Source organism: Biomphalaria glabrata, chromosome 1, assembly GCF_947242115.1.
Source record: "Biomphalaria glabrata chromosome 1, xgBioGlab47.1, whole genome shotgun sequence".
NCBI lineage: Eukaryota > Metazoa > Mollusca > Gastropoda > Planorbidae > Biomphalaria > Biomphalaria glabrata.
This window is the reverse complement of record NC_074711.1, coordinates 62,685,147-62,702,097: the sequence shown is the minus strand read 5'-3', so window position 1 is coordinate 62,702,097 and position 16,951 is coordinate 62,685,147. Positions and strand designations below refer to the sequence as shown.

Below are 16,951 nucleotides of genomic sequence, written 5' to 3'. Positions count from 1 at the left end.
ATCTTGGATAAATTTCAAAACTAGAACTTCTTACTTAGTGTTTGGTTGTTTTTTTTTAGAGCCACAAAATCCGGACATGAAAATATTTTAAGAAAAGGAAGTATCCCATGGGTTAGACTTTGTCAAGATCATATTTTTCTATGGATAACAGTTAAGGAGGGTGACAGAGTGCCAGAACAACAAATTGCCTTTGCTTTCTCAAACTAGTGTCAGGTACTTATTACAGTTGGGTGGATTCAGAGACAATCTAAAAGTTCCAAATTTCATAATCCCAGTTTTAAGGATTCAAACCCAAAACCCCTTGCTTCAGAAGCCAAGCAATTTACCACTCACCTGTTATCTAAAAGAATATGAAGAATTTGGTTAACAAAGAAAACCTTTACCCTACATTTATTGCTTGTAATTGTTTTGGTTACATGCTTCTGATATTCCTTAAGATTTTGTAGATATTTACATCCTAGACCAAGCCTCAAACAAGATAGGTTCAAATCTAGGAACATTGAGACCACTAAACAACAGTCCAGACCAAGCAGACATTTTTTTCCCATTACAAATCTATTAAGATAAAATGAATTGATTTCAAAGAGATGTGAAATGCAAATAAAATTGAAATGACCATGGTTACAGGTGGCTTTCTATTTAATACAATGCTTGTCCAAATACTAATCAAATTTAAAAAAACAACAGAATAAAAGTAAAACACACAGAAATAAAAAACAAAACAAATAAATAAAAAAAAATAATGGAACAAATTAAAAACAACAAAAAAGTAACAAAAGAAGTTAGAGTTTAAAAAAGGAGAAAAATCTGACCCAGGAAACTACAGACTAGTATCACTTACCAGCATCACATGTAAAATCCTAGAACACATAATATGTAACAACATCATAAACCACTTAGACAAGCATAATGTCCTCACACCATACCAACATGGCTTTAGGAAATATAGATCATGTGAAACACAACTAATAGGACTAATTGATGATTTTTCAAAAGGTTTAGATAATAGTGAACAAATAGATGCTATCTTACTAGATTTTTCTAAGGCTTTTGACAAAGTTCACAACCATAGTTTGCTTAAAAAATTAAAATATTTCGGCATTAATGGTCCACTGCATCAGTGGATTAAAGATTTTCTGATAGGGAGAGAACAAACTGTAATAATAAATGGCTCTAAATCAACACCGATAACTGTAAACTCAGGTGTACCTCAAGGAACAGTCTTAGGTCCACTACTATTTTTAATTTACATAAATGATTTACCAAATTGCATTACTTCAGGAACAAAAGTCAGATTATTTGCAGACGATTGCATAATATATAGAACAATAAAAACAACACAAGACACAGATATTTTACAAAGAGAATTAGATGAATTACAGAAATGGGAATCGAATTGGAGCATGTCTTTCCACCCAGAAAAATGTCAGTTGTTAAGAGTAACAAAAAAACTAAAACAAATTAATTCTACTTATCTTATTCATGGCAAACCAGTAACACAGACTGAAAACGCAAAATACCTAGGTGTTATAATAAATGAAAAACTGTAATGGAATCCACATATTGATGAAACTACAAAAAAAATCAAACAAAGCATTAGGATTTATTAATAGAAATTTCTATAAATCAAATAAGAACATAAAACTAAAATGTTATTTAACCTTGGTTAGGCCAATAATAGAATATGCATCCTCCGTTTGGGACCCCTCAACTCAAGAAAACATTAAAAAACTGGAACAGACACAAAATAGAGCAGTGCGATTCATAACAAATGAATATTCACATTTGACTAGAGTAACACCTTTAGTAAAATCACTAAATTTAGAAAGCCTTCAGGACAGAAGGCTCAAAAGTAAAGTAGCAATAATACATAAAACACTGAATCATAATCTTCAAATACAAAAACAAAATTTAATAAAATACTCTGAAAGACACAAAGATAAAGGCACATTCCTTGTCCCATATGCTAGGACAAATTTGTACAAACACTCCTTCTTCCCTAGTGCTATTAGAGCATGGAATGGGTTGCCTGAGCTAGCCAGGAAAACCAGTGACTTGGCTGAATTTAAGTCATTGGTTAATATGCATGACTAAATGCATGACGCATAGGACGTAATTATCTTCTTTTTTGAAGTAACGTTTGTATTATATAAGATAAGATAAGAGTTATATGTAAATGAGTATGACCCTTTTTCATTCCAATTATACCAATAGATTATATATCACACTAACTTACACTTAAATCACACACCGAACCATAGATAATCTTCATCCCATAAACTATTTTTTTACAATGATTTTTACAAATATTCATTTGTGTACACAGTGTGCATACTATATGATGGAATAGAAACATGCTATGGGAAAAACAGTTAATAGTTATTGCACCTACAGTTATAAATTCATAATATGCCAATCCTGATAAGTGAAATCCTCATCATCAAACTTTTTGTTAGTAAAAGCTCAGAGGCTCAAATCCTCTCTACCAAAAGCCTTGGACCAGAGGCATAATCAGCACGTTTGTAATCAGCAAAACGAGCGCCTGGGGCTAGGGACGTTATTGGCGCCCCCTCCCCCCATTTTCCATGATTATCACATAGAAATTTAGGCTGTGTGTGGGGGCCCCCTGAGGGTGGTGCCTGGGGCATCATGCCCCCTCCCTCACTACGCCTCTGCCCTGGACAAAAGCCTGCAGTTGAGCACACTTCATAGAAGTCAAATTAGAATTCAGCAGTCAAAAAGAAAATGAGTTTGCCTGAATAGTGCACAGTAAGAATCAACAGGACAATGGCCCACCCTGCACAGGGCTATATTACCTAGCTCCACCATAGGGAGGCCTCAGAGACGTAGTGAGCACAATGTTAGCCCGGGGTTTAATTGCCCCCCACCCCATCAACATCCCATATAAATATATAGGCTTATAAATAAAAGGAATTTAATAATAATATAATACAAACAACCTAACTGAAATATCTACAACAATTTTTTTTGTTTTGGCACCTTTCTGCATGTGGCACCCCCCTAAGAAAGGCACCTGGGGCATCATGCCCCCTTGCACCCCTCACTACACCTCTGGGAGGCCTACTCAGGAGGCCTCATGCACCCAGATTCCACAAACATTTTCCAATACACAAACTATTTTTAACTTCTACTGCTAGAATGGTCAATAGAAATTAGAGAAAATTTTGTCCACTACCAAGTAGAGCTAAAAAAATCCATTAGGAGTGAAATCATGTGAAGCCCTACTAGTTAATTACTACAACAAAGAAAACTTACTCAGGCCCTGTGGAACCACAGAACACAACAGGGGAATTACTCACTTTGAGGAATAATATTCTGAAAAGTTGCACATATTTATGCTTAAATAAGCAACATTACATGCCATCTACCCACTTCCATGCACACTGCAAAACCTATTCAATTAATTGCAATTTCTAATAAAAGTAGTTTTCATGATAAATTTTCCACTGTAATAAAAACCTGTATGTTTAAAACTTTTTTTTTTTTTAGATTTTAAATTATTTTAATTCTCCTGTTTATGGCAGTCATATCGCCTTCAGCCTACATTATGAGGGTTAAAAGCACTATATACATTAAATTATTATTATGAAACAGAAACATGAACACATTTCAAATGAAACAAAATTGTCTTTAATCTACTTAGGCAGAAAAAAAAGAACACTTCAACAAAGAAAGAAAGAAAGGCTAAGGGAAGTAACCACGAAATTTTAAAAAATTACAAAATCTAAACACAGTTCACTAACCTGTCAGATTGCTCATCTGGGTTCTCTGCGAACTTGCCAACACAGACACTGACCACCTGGAGTTCACTGAAACACATTTGTTTTCTTTCAATTAAACATGCATCATGTTTGTTTTTATGTTCAGGAAAAAACACTTGACAATTATTTCTTGTTTAGAAGTTCATCTTTTTAATCTCCAAATTAAAAGGTACTTGATAATTATTTTTTTTTTTAATAAATCAATATAAGTATCCAGATAATAGCAAAAAGACTTTGCACATAAGTAAACTAGTCTTGGAAACTGTGATCTTTTTCACTGAAACAATTCTCTCCCTAAAAGTGCCAGAGTTATAAAACACTTGGCCAGCAAATTAAAGATCATAATATTCCTGGTATTTATAATTCTAACTCTGGATGCTTCACATTTTTAGATGGAAATTAAATGTTATTGAAGGACAGGTGAGGAAGTTGTAACCATTATTTTCAGACAAAGTAAACATTATATGATTTGCAAAGCACTGTTGTTCTCTTGGAACTCAAATATTTAGCCAGCCCATAAGTAGACTCTTTGGGTAATGGTGTAGTGTTTGGGTAATGGTGTAGTGTTTGGGTAATGGTGTAGTGTTTGGGTAATGGTGTAGTGTTTGGGTAATTTTGAGTTTTGTAGTGTTTTGAGTGCAACCGTCTTTGAAATGTCTAAGTTGAACACATCTCTACCCATGACCACCTACACTGCCATAACTACTGTGGGATTGGGTTATTCACATTGAACTACCAACAAAACTTCCTGTGTGTGTGTCGCTGCCTGGTGTTGTTACTGTAGACGTGAAGACGCGAATGTCGTGTATGTTGTAGGTACCTCTTCTGGTACGGCTATAATGCTCTTCTTAACGATGTACTTTATTAGACGCACTAGATTTGCAAGTGCGCAACAACACTAGTATACTAAAGTCTCCAACGACAACATTTAGAATTACTGATAAACACACTGGTAGCAGACATGAAATTTATTACATATAAGATAAATCACAAGAGATATTGGCGACTTCAGCCGTCACGAAATATAGACCAATAAATACTGGCTGCTCGTGCCACGTAGAATAAGTAATCACATCAATAAAATGTTCACAATATAAGTCCGAAGAAATCTCTCAAGTTAACATTAGATCAAATTCATTAAGGTACGTATTACAGACAGAGAAAATCGTACATCCACTCTCTGATGGAGTTCTTCACTAACTAACTAACATTGAACCTTATTTTAGAGTCCTTTTACTTATTCACGTGTTCTCAGCACGGAATATTACAATGGGTGACTGAGTGTCACTTCATGTCACAGAGGTTCTAAAACTGGACTGTGACAGTGTGGAAACCTGGTAACCTTAAAGTTAGACAGCCAATCAGCACTTGAGTAATGATTTAAAACAGAAGAACCAAACACTACATGATCGCTGTTTCATTTCAAAACTCTTTGTTAAGATAAAATAAATATCACAATTTTTTTAGCAATTCAGAGTAGTAAAAAAATATTTTTTCATTTGTTTTTCATGTTTTGGATGCTACTTTAGAGTTGAAACTTCCTGCAGGACAACAGGGGATGGCAGTGGGCCTTTAAGGCAGCCAACAAACAATCCAGTGCACATACCGCATGACCAGGAAACCACCCTTTTAACATCTTAAAAAAAGAAAGTATGTGGATTTCATAAAGGCAACTAATCTTGTTTTCTTTTAAATTAATGATATCAGGTAGCAGGAGTAGATGAAAAAAAATACCTTAAATCATTTCATTCTAGCAATCAGACTATTACAGATCATGGTTGAGACTCCCTTGAATAAACTCTATCATATTAATTAAGCCTTTTCAGAAACTTTCAAAATGTTTGCAACTGAGAGACTGAAACTAAAATATATTTCTCTCAGATTCTGTTGCCATGGTTATTTATCAATGACAATTTCTTTTCTTTTTTTTGTGAATTGATAAATTGGTATATTATGAAAAAGAAAATGCAGATATATACTCGATTATACTGTTTCCTACCTGGGCTGTGGCAAAGAATATCTCAGAAGGTAGACCTTATCACATGGAAACTGTTGCTTTGCATAGGCAACCCACATCATACCCTTCTCTTCATCCGTTAGCCTGAGAGAAAAACATAGCTTGAAATATACTTGTAAAAAGATAACCTGAATAAAGCTTAAAGAACGTAAATAGTTACATTGAATTATAGACTTAAAGAAAGACAAAAAGTATAAGACAATCAAGGCAAACATGTGGAATAATTGTTATACTTACTGACACACTTTAGATGGTGGAGATTCTGGCTCAGAAGTTCTGATAGAAGAAAAAATAAATTATGTCAGGGGAAAGAATCTAATCAGTATACGACTAGTCCAGTGTTTTATCTTTTTATAAATTCCATTTAGTTGACCTAATTGTAATACATATAAAACCTCAGAGACACTAGTTCTAATTGTCAATTTTAATTACATCAAAGCAAATTGGTCTGACATAACGGATAATACTTACTTTGTAACAAACAGTTGATAAGTCATGTGCAGTTTCATAGAGTCTCCAATGGCATGCTGGGAAAAGGAAAGCACAGTGATAACAAATTCATAGGGCTATATTAATTGATATTTAATAAATTTCAAATCTATTTTTACTATTCATCTTTCAAATGTTTTTTTTTAATTTGCTATTTTAAAATGTGTCTCTGGATGGGGAGATAGAGGAGTGAAAAAAAAAAAGAGAATGATAAAAGAAAAACTAATATGACAAGATAATATTTCATTTTCATAACATTCATTTTTTTTTCTATTAAGCAAAAAAAAAAAAAATAGGTCACTTGTAACATTGAAAGGAAAAGACCATGCAAATAATGAAATAGAAATAAAAGAATTGATGATTCAAATGCTCTACTTACTGCTGGTTCCAATACTGCATGAGCTATTGCCTGGTCCAACAGAGCTTTCCCCTGAACTATAGACTTCCCATGCATGAGAGGATATAAAATCTTACTATCTGGAAAATGATTTCATTAAATGACAACATAATTTCATAGTAGTCACAGTAAAAACTCCTAAAGACTTATAATGGGATAACTTTCAAACTTCTACAAAATTAAAATTAAATGTTAATAACCTAAGTCTGACTATGCATTTAGCAAAAGCTGGACATTCACTTCATTGTTTGATATAAGTGAGTAACAATGCAACCATCATTAACTTCATCATCAAACTCCATTTGAGTGAGTCTCTTGAGAGACTCCAAATTTTGGTTTGGGAAGAAACCCTGCAGTTGTATGTAGAGCATGTATGTTTCCATACAGGTCAAGAGCAAGTGATTCCCTGTCCTATTGTATCAGAGGCAGACTTAGGGGCTGACGAGTTTGGGGCCCCGCAAGAAAGAGAATCATTTGTCACCAAAAGCCAATATTCATGACCCTGATATGACACTTGCCCAGGACCTCATGCATTGTTAAAGCAACTTCTGTACCACAGCTCTGACTAATGGGATGAGCATGCTAGTCTGGTGTACAGAATGTTCTGATCATTTCAGAATAAATGCTGAAATAAGCTCCATCCTGGAGACTAGAAGTCTCCTTCAAGCTGCAGGTCTTGTTTTGATACCCTATTCCTTTTTGAGGATTAAACCCTAACATATACATGCTGTAATTCATCAAGATTTGAATTTTATAAAAAGTTCTGAAAAATTATTTCCAAAGATAAGGTAAATTCTTACTATTGTCTACAAATATTTTAATATTTAAATAACAACATAAAAAAAAGTTTTATGCACAGAATGATATTATGGAATAGGATCAGCTTGAGGAAAAGTAAAGAAAAGTTCCCCTTTCAGACCTTACGATCTTTAGGGCAGATGATGTTAAGGTCATCCATTTCTTTGGCCACAGTTAACGAGCAAGGTGTAAAGTGGCCAGCACTCATCCAACTACCTTTACTTTACCCAACTAAAATCAGGTACCCATTAAAGTTGGGTTGACTCAGGGGCGCCCTTATAAGTCTTAAATTCAGTCTTCACAGAGATTCGAAGACATGATCCCAGGTTGGAAGCCAAGAGCTTAACCACTTAGCTACTGCGTCCCCAGATAAGTAATGTTAATTAGTCTAATAAATATTATAGAATGTATTTATTTTGTATATATATTTTTATATATGAAAACATTTACAGTGTCAGCCTGACCTGACTGTTTATGCACCAACCTTTATGGAATGTTGTAGAGTCCAGAAACTGGGTCCAAGGGTTTTCACTGTAATTTGGAGGCTGGACCAGGTCCTCTTTCTTCAGGTACTGACCTACTTTCTCTAACCTAAAACCATGTTTAGAAGACTTCACTGCATTAGAAGCTGATTCATCTTCACTATTTTTATCTTCCTGTCAAATCAAATAACCAAAAACATATAAATCTAGCCTAATGCAGAATAAAAACTGATCCAATTAAATAATAACAATGTTATTAATAAAACATGTACAACTCTGAGGTAACTCTTTAAATTGGTGGTGGTAATAAATTGGAGAAAATTGGCACCACAGTATATACTTCATTAAATTAACAATGAATATAAGAATGTGTCACAATAGCTGATATACTGCTTCACTACATTACGATAATTAGTGCACATGTAAAATGTTGTTGGAACAATAGTATACATTTCAACATCATTTTTAGTCTTTTTAAACAAGAAACTACAATATTACAGGTAAATAGGATTGGTAGATGCTTCACAAAAGAAAAAAAAAAAAAAAAAAATTTAAATAAATTTGGAATTATTAACTAGATCTAGTGCATGTGAAGAAAGTCCCTTAAGTAAATTTATAAAGAGAAAAAATATTTTTTTTGTATCTAACATAGGTCAGACATAGGTCAGAAACAAAAGTTCTTTTAACAACAAATCAAATGGGCATATTACAGGAAAAGATATATTGAATTAATGATTGCATAACAAATCAAGAGATGGGTTGGAAGAAGCATGTTGCTCAAGCCATGGTAAGAAAGATGAATACTTTTGTATCAGATGTTCAGAAAGAGGCTTCAAGTGTTAATTGTATTTTGCATAGGCATGCACTGCTGACTCAAATAAAGTCCATACATTTTTAAAAAGTTAAGGATGAAGAAGAGAAAATGATCTTTAAAAAAATATGACACAGATTCATTTTAACTTTGTGTGATTCAACGAGCAGAAAACCAGAAACACTTATCAAATATTGAAGAAGTGAGTTGACTATACAAAGGAGAAGCACTAATAAGACTTCATGAACTTTAAAACAAGTTGTTTGGCTTCTTAATGATGAAACATAATTTAATTTTTTTTAAAGGTTGAACAAACCCATTATGTTTGATATAATTTGCATGCCTGCCAAATATCTATTTGCCAGAGATTTCAGTACAGGCAATTGTGAAAATATGATTTAATCAAGACTCACATTCAAAATAAAAATACCAAGATCAAGTTTAAATGACTTATGAGTAATTTTGTCAGATGGGTATCTCAATATGTAAGAACAAAATATAAAAAGTAAAGTACGCTATTTGTGATTGATAGGGAAGAGGATGTAAAGAAGTTTCTGTTTCTATGGCCGACAGTAAAAGAAACGTATTATGGCCATCTTAAGACCAACCACCTTTACTTTTCCAACTTAAGTCAGGTATCCATTAGAGTTGGGTAACTAAGGACCATCCTAAAAATACGAAAATTAAAAATCCCAGTTTCACAGAGATTCAAGCCCATGTCCTCTCGGTTCAGTTGCCAAGCGCTTTACCACTTAGCCATAATGCCCCTAGAACAAAATATAAAACTGAAAAAAGGCAAAGTTTCCACTACACTCTCCAAAAATTCAAAATATTCCCATGCAGAATAAGTTTGGAAAACACTGTTATATTTTAAAGAACACACACACTCTGAATAACTTGCTGTTTAAACAATGCAGTGAATAAATATGTCTTACAATTCTGAGCTCAACATTTCTTAACTTTCAAATAGTTTGTTGAGAATTAAAAAAAAAAAGTTTTAAATGCGATCTTTAGAAAAATAAAACTCCAGCAATATAAGAATAATAAAACTAACACACACTAATACTGACCCCAACCAGGTGACTAAAATTATCTCTTAAAAAGTCAGCCACAAATTTGACATCATGTTGGGTCATCTGAAAAGTTGTCAATAAATAAATGTTCAATTATTAGGTTCTATGATATGATGGTAAAGAAATCAATAAAATGATTGTATACTAGAAAGTAATTCATGTGTAAAGGGGAGATTAGATTTGCTTTAAGTATTGTATCTATGTTGAACATGTCCTTTCTGAAATTACTTTAGGACATTTTCAAACTAGAGCTTTTGATAGAAATTTCTAAACAAATGTTTTTATGTAGATTTTTCTAAGACAGTTAAAGCTGGAATTTTCACTTTTCAATTTTTCTTTTAATGGCAGCTTTTGAATAATGCACTGCATAAAATATAACATATTTACAAGAGTTTACTTTCATTTACTAAAATTGTAATCAAGATACAAACATTATAAGTAAGTTTACTGAAGTCTTACAAATGAAATGTCTGACAAGAAAGAGAACAGATACTGTTGTAAGTCTTTCTAACCGGACAAGAAAGATAACTGATGTTGTTATAAGTTTAACAATTTAATCCCCTGACAGAGTTCTCACCATTCCACTATAACAATACTTCAAATGCTATCTATGCGAACATATCCCATTGTATAAAGTATGTCACAGTTATTCCTAGGTTTATCAAAGGGTCACTTACCCTGTTCACATCAGCAGGTGGATTGTCAGAGGACAAACGTAGTATTGCTAAGATAAAACACAATAACAATAATATTAAGTTATTGTCAGATTTTAGAGCTTAGTAAAAGCAAGTAGTATCGTGTGTATATTATTTTTAATATGTTAATAAAAAAATAACAAGCCAAATATTTTTAAAATACCCTATTTTAAAAAAACAAAGCTTATCTTATGGGAAGAATTCTGCTCTTACAACTTAACACTAAAGAATGTAGAGGTTATTTCCCTTTTTGATATCAAAGAAAAAAAATAATTGCCTAATTGGATAATTTTTAAAATTGATTCATGTATTGACTATGCCAATGAATAATTGTGCAAAGTTTCAACTTCATGCAACAATGGGTTGTGAGACATAATAATAATAATGGCAATGTCTTTACTATACAGACAGACAGAATGAGTTGATTTAAGGCTTTATAACAATGTGGAAATGAATTTATTACAAGCCCATACTCTTAGAAGGACATTAATCTGGTAAAAGTGGTAAGGTGTCCACAAAGTTGAGCTGATTTACAACCAAGTATCTCAAAAGAATGGTGATGGAGTGAAACTATTGACTTTGGATAGACTGAACTTCACATTTATATACGAAATAACTGAGAACATTTTCTAATAATGCATAACACATTTAAGATTGTATTAATTATTGTATTAGTAATTCTGAAGAGTCAGATTTTGAGACTTGAGTGGTATAGATCAATCTTTAAAATTAAGGGAGAGAACTTTACTAAAAGTGTTTTTGTATTTATTTGATTGTGAAGAACATGACAGTGAATGCAAGGGAAAACATTTATTGCTGGATCATTTTTGTCTTACATCCACACAGGTCAGTTATAGGGCATTCTTTTGTTTATATTGAATTTGAATACATTCAGAAGATATTAGTAAAGCAATTTGATTAAAATTTTAGTTCTGAAATAATTAACATTGTGAAAGTTTTCCAAGAGAATGTAAAGTAAACTTTAAAGGAAAGTCTTTCTGAAATGAACAGTTTAAAGAATGTAAGCCTACTTATATTCTCTGTTCTCATTCTAATATCTTATTGAGATATGTGACAATGAATATCTTGATATTAGTGTTTAAGGAAATGCAGCTGTTATTTACCTATATAAAGCCACCTGAAGAATGCTTTAAAATTTTTAATACTTGTGTCTATAACCCTGGAAATAACAAAAAACAACAACAAATTATTTTCTGAGAAGTAATTTGTGAATTTTTAGATCTTGGTATAGATTTGTGTAACTAAAAGTTAGGTCCATCATTCAAAACAACATAGTACTGATAAAATTGTTATATGCTGTCATAAGTTATCTGAAATTAGAATTGTTTTCTTTACATGTGTTAAACGAAAGGTATATTCAAAAGCTTTTAGCTTGTTATGCACACTAATGATCTATTTTTAAAAATGTGAAAGGGCAGAGAAAATAAATTGTTTTGAACTAAATGTAACAAAAGTTCAGAAGAAACAACTAAAACAGATGAGAAGAACATAATATGGCAATGTATTATTTCAATCAGATTACAGTTAGTTTAAAAACAAATATATTTCCTTGTTTTATTGCAAAACCAAGCAGCTGCACACATTCTAATGTTGTATAAGAACAGTTTGAAATATCCTTGAATAGTTTGCTGTAACTTAGAAAAACAGACCATATAAACATTATTTTCTCCAACAATTATTAAAGAACAGCTATTGTCAAGCAACTTTTCAAATGGATGTTTTTAACCCTGCTGTGGTAGCATGGAGTCAGCAATAAATGCATTGAATTATATTTAAGACATTGATTTTCTATGTTAATTAAAATTGCCAGGTCATTATGCATCCTCTTTATGTTTTGATTAATATGGACATATATTGATATTTTTAATTGAATTGAATTTATTAGTAAAGCATTTTGGTTGCAATGTAGGTTTGTGTTTGATGATTACAAATCAGTTCCTTCCACTCTATGTTTGATTTCAAAATTGTGTCCTGAAATGTTGGGGGAAAAAAAACTTAAATAGCTCTGAAGAGTCAGCAATGTCCATTTTAATGAAATTTAATTGAATCATGTAGACCACATGGTATCAAAGCAGTGATTTTTTTAAGGGTTCCACAGCAGGGTTTAATAAAAGAGTTATATCTATAAATATGGATAGAGAACTTCAGTCATTACAGAGCTTGGGTGCTTGTTCATGGGTTACTTCCCTTATCTAGTGAAACATTGATGAGGATTGTGTTATTAGTTTTATTTTTAATTAAAAAAACTTTTTGACAACTAAAGAATATCAACAAGAAAAGTAGATTAATCTAAAATGATTAGAGATTTCTTTTTATAGTTTCTATTCTATTAAAGATATATTTTTATTTTGTAATTACAAGATAGTATAATCAAGATGAAAATACAAAAGAATCAGTCAGTCACTAAAAACAAAAATGGTGATCTTATAATTAAACGACCAAATTAAAGAAGATCAGAACACACAAAATATACTATTGTATTTTAAATTAGTTGCAATAGACTTACTGTTGTAATTCACTAGCTTTAACAGCAAAAGCTCCTGCAGTCTGAACAGCTGAATGTACTGCAGTTGGGTTCAAACCTAGAACTCCATACTTATCATACCACTGTGACATGCCATAGAGGTCACTCAGGTGTGAGGTTATGTTGTGACAAACTCTGCAAAAAAAAATTTTTTTTGTGAAACCACATTTACTGCATCAATGCAATGTTTGGCTTTGGGCTGTCATGTTGAAATGCATTATTGATTTCAATTGTTATCAGTATCCTCATTTTAAATGTTTCTCTTTCTTTGGTAAGATAGTAAAAAAAAACATTTGTATTAATTGTGTTTCAAATCTTATTCTAGTTTTGTGAGATGCATAAGGAAGATAACAGTACTAATGGCTGTCCAGTAGATATACAGTTTATAGATGGCTACTCCTTCGTAATCGAAGATGAGCACATTTCTCATTTCCTATGGACTCGAAGATGACTGTAAAGTCCAATCCTCGCTTTAAAAAGCTGGTCGCATATGTGGCATAGGTGGGTTTGGTCAGTTGCAGACAGGCCTGCTTCTTCTCTCAGCGCTCTTTCACTCTGGCCACTCCTCCTGCTTCAAATCTTGAGACTCCGAGACTCACAGCTTCACACCATGAGGAGCGATCAAGAGCTAGTGCTTCCCAGTAGTGAATGTCGATATTGCATTCCTTGAAGGAGCTCTTGAGAGTGTCTTTATAGCCCTTGTATTGACCTCCCTGGGAGCGCTTTCCTGTACACAACTCCCCGCACACTTTATATAAACTTGGAGACCAACAATTAGGTCACTTAATATAACAAAAATTAAGTAAACCAGAAATGATGGTGACTGAAAAGTCTAATGATGCTGTGCTTATGCAAAGCTCATGGATTTGAGTCCTCAAGAAGGTACAAGACTTTTATTTATAAAACTGTATAAATCTTCCTGACTTGAAGCAGCTCCAAATGAGCACTTGGCCTTAGTGAGAATAGAGGCAAATAGTTGTACTGGCCTTATAACACTCTCATAGCAAATGGACATGTCTGCAAGCATCAACTTAATTATTCACAAGTAATCACAATTTTTCACTACAAAAAAAAAAGCTTTATTATATTTTATACTTTGGTCTATTATTGTTTCTGTTTGGTCAGAATGTACATTGATTCTGCTACATGACAAATTAGTAACTTACCTTTGTAACTGTTTCACCACAAGCTTTTGAATGTTACTATAAGAATTCTCTATTGAGAAGCCAAGTTTCTTTAAACCCTGGGGACATTCACAACATTTACAACATACTCATTAATATACACAACACATACATTAGTGTACACAGCAACAATATGAATATATATAAATTATTTGGTAGAGAATGAAAACAAAGGTCAATATATATATATATATGTAATTTGATATTTCTCATTTATCAGGCTAAGATACAAATTAGATAAATGATGGCTGTATTTTTAATTATAATAAACTAGCTAGCTACAAAATAAATAAGAATATTTACAATAAAATTAAAAGAAATATCCTTTAAATTAAATTAAAAATGTAATTGTTCATAGAGATAATGAATTGTATGAAGACTCGGCCTTCAAATCTAGATGCTGTATTACTAGAGGATACTAAAAGTTAATCACATCCATCCATCCATCCCAGTGGCGCTACAGCCCATGGAGGGCTCTGGCCTGCTTTAACACATCCTTCCATTCAGATCTCTCCTGGGCCTTTCGTCTCCACGCCCTAACCCCAAGCTGCTTCAGATCTGCTTCCACGTCATCTATCCATCGCATTCGGGGTCTGCCCTTGGGTCGCCTGCCTTTTGGTTTTTGCCTGTATACGATTTTCACCCCTCTGTTGTCTGACATTCTTTCCACCACTATAAAATATAGTATACTCCTTGGTTCTGAGAATGTCCGAGTCTTTCCACCTGATTTCCTGTAGGGCTACAAGGGGTATCCTATATTTCTTTAACACTTCAGTAAGTTGGGCTAGCGCACCTGCTCTATAAAGGCTTAGCACGTTCCATGTCGCAAAACAAAAATCATGTCCTTTTCCAGGCCTAGGTCATTTTCCGTTGAGATCTGTCCGGGTTTTCTTGTGTGTATTAGCTTTCGTAACAGTATTTTTTATATGACAGAGTTGTTAGCCCTGTGCATAACCATCTGGGGGGCTGCCCCTTTCATCTCTCTGGATAGCTGCCTTTATTTTTGGGTAAGGTGCCCTAGCCTTTGTGGATCTCTCCACTTCCTGCAAGGCAGCAGGTTTGATTTTGGTCCACCCCGGGTATTTTATTTCCCCGGTACCCACCATATCTGGAGGGCATTCCCCTATCCGCCACCTGGGGAGGCGCTCGATGGGAGATCAAAAACTCCACATGAGAAAAGTATAATCACAGATATACAAAATTTAAATTTTTAACTATTAAAAATAAACTTTAAATTTTGAGTCATAAAGTTAGATTTTGGCTGCTAAGCAGTACATCTTGTGTAGCAGCCTATGTCATATTTTATAAAACATGTTCATTCTTTTTATTTTTTTATTATTATTTTTTTTTACATATAAGAAAAAATATTGGCTATAAATTTTAGGGATGATGACTGAGTGGTAAAGCACTGGGCTTCCAAACTGAGGCGACTAAAGTTTGTATCCCACTGGGTTTTTAATTTCAGGATTTTTAAGGCAGCCCTGAGTCCATCTAACTCTAATGGGTACTTGACAATATTGGAGAAAAGTAAAGGCTGTTGGTCATTGTGCTGACCATGGGCCACAGAAACAGATGACCATAAATCACAAGGTCTGAAAGAATTAGGCCTACTTTCTTTACTTTTTATTAATGTGAACACAAAAAGAAAATGACAGGTATTTCATCATTCTGTGCTATGGTTCTTTAGATCTTCGTAAAAAAATAAATAGAGCATTTACATCCAATGACCAAGTCTCATCTAGCACATTAACAATGACTGCATGCCAGTGACACATAAACGTTAACAGAAAAAAACAGTTACCTTGTCAGTTAAATCTTGAAGAAGAAATGACTGCAACTCAAGACTGAAAGGAAAAACAAAAAAATTATCTTACACACAAAAAGTGACCACACCCCCCCCCCCACACACACAAACACCACTCCAAAATCTAAAGCCCAATCGATACATTTTTTTTCAAAATTATTTTTTGCATGCTATTAGCCAATAATAGGTTATAACGCACCCACTAATATTAATAGAGCTGTCATATGGGTCGTTTAGACTGTAAAGTATAGCCTACTTTAAAATTAAAGACAATTTTGTTTTAAAATTTCTGATGACACTCCCTCGCTTCCAGTGCAACTGCTCGAATTGCTATTTTGTACCACCAGGTCTGAGAGCTTCTTTCTTTTATTGGAAAATACATTTCGAATATCTTTTTAGTTTATAAGTAACGAGAACTTCGATACGATTTAAGAGACCTTGCTATATTGTGGTTATGTCCCTTGGATTAGCTTACAGATATATCTTCAAAACGAGATTCATGAAGTCTCGCAGAGGTCACATGTAGTCCAACAGCTCTTTCACCTCGCCTCTTACTTTATAAACAGCTTGTATGAAAACTATTTTAATGAGCTTAGCCTTCACGATGTACGAGAAGTTGTATTCAATACAACAGCTTTTATGAACTTAATTTTGAAGAATATTAAAATTATAATATTACAATCCTGTAAGTAGATCTCAATGCCCAATGCAACTATGCCGTGTTTTGTCTTGATAGTTATTTGCTGCTTTCATTTCCTATGCTGGTGACAGGGGCGGACTGGCTATATGGGCATTTAGGCAAATGTCCAGTGGGCCGGTACTCAAATGGGCCTAAAGGGCCTCAGGAATGCCACTATGGCAAGAATTAAATTGT

General features: G+C 33.3%; 1 protein-coding gene across 4 annotated transcripts in view; it reads right to left on the bottom strand.

Moving 5' to 3' along the window:
* The window catches only part of LOC106050606 (anaphase-promoting complex subunit 4-like), a 129,525-nt gene that overhangs the window by 78,034 nt on the left and 34,540 nt on the right, over positions 1 to 16,951 (bottom strand). For all 4 annotated transcript variants that reach the window (XM_056006653.1, XM_056006647.1, XM_056006663.1 and 1 more), the window contains exons 12-23: positions 16,075 to 16,117; positions 14,256 to 14,332; positions 13,072 to 13,224; positions 11,669 to 11,724; positions 10,527 to 10,573; positions 9,847 to 9,912; positions 7,968 to 8,139; positions 6,668 to 6,765; positions 6,271 to 6,326; positions 6,037 to 6,075; positions 5,782 to 5,883; positions 3,765 to 3,830 (exon numbers count right to left, since the gene is read on the bottom strand). In XM_056006653.1, coding sequence (XP_055862628.1) covers positions 3,765 to 3,830; positions 5,782 to 5,883; positions 6,037 to 6,075; positions 6,271 to 6,326; positions 6,668 to 6,765; positions 7,968 to 8,139; positions 9,847 to 9,912; positions 10,527 to 10,573; positions 11,669 to 11,724; positions 13,072 to 13,224; positions 14,256 to 14,332; positions 16,075 to 16,117 — 975 coding nt within the window. The remainder of the gene's footprint in view (positions 1 to 3,764; positions 3,831 to 5,781; positions 5,884 to 6,036; positions 6,076 to 6,270; positions 6,327 to 6,667; positions 6,766 to 7,967; positions 8,140 to 9,846; positions 9,913 to 10,526; positions 10,574 to 11,668; positions 11,725 to 13,071; positions 13,225 to 14,255; positions 14,333 to 16,074; positions 16,118 to 16,951) is intronic.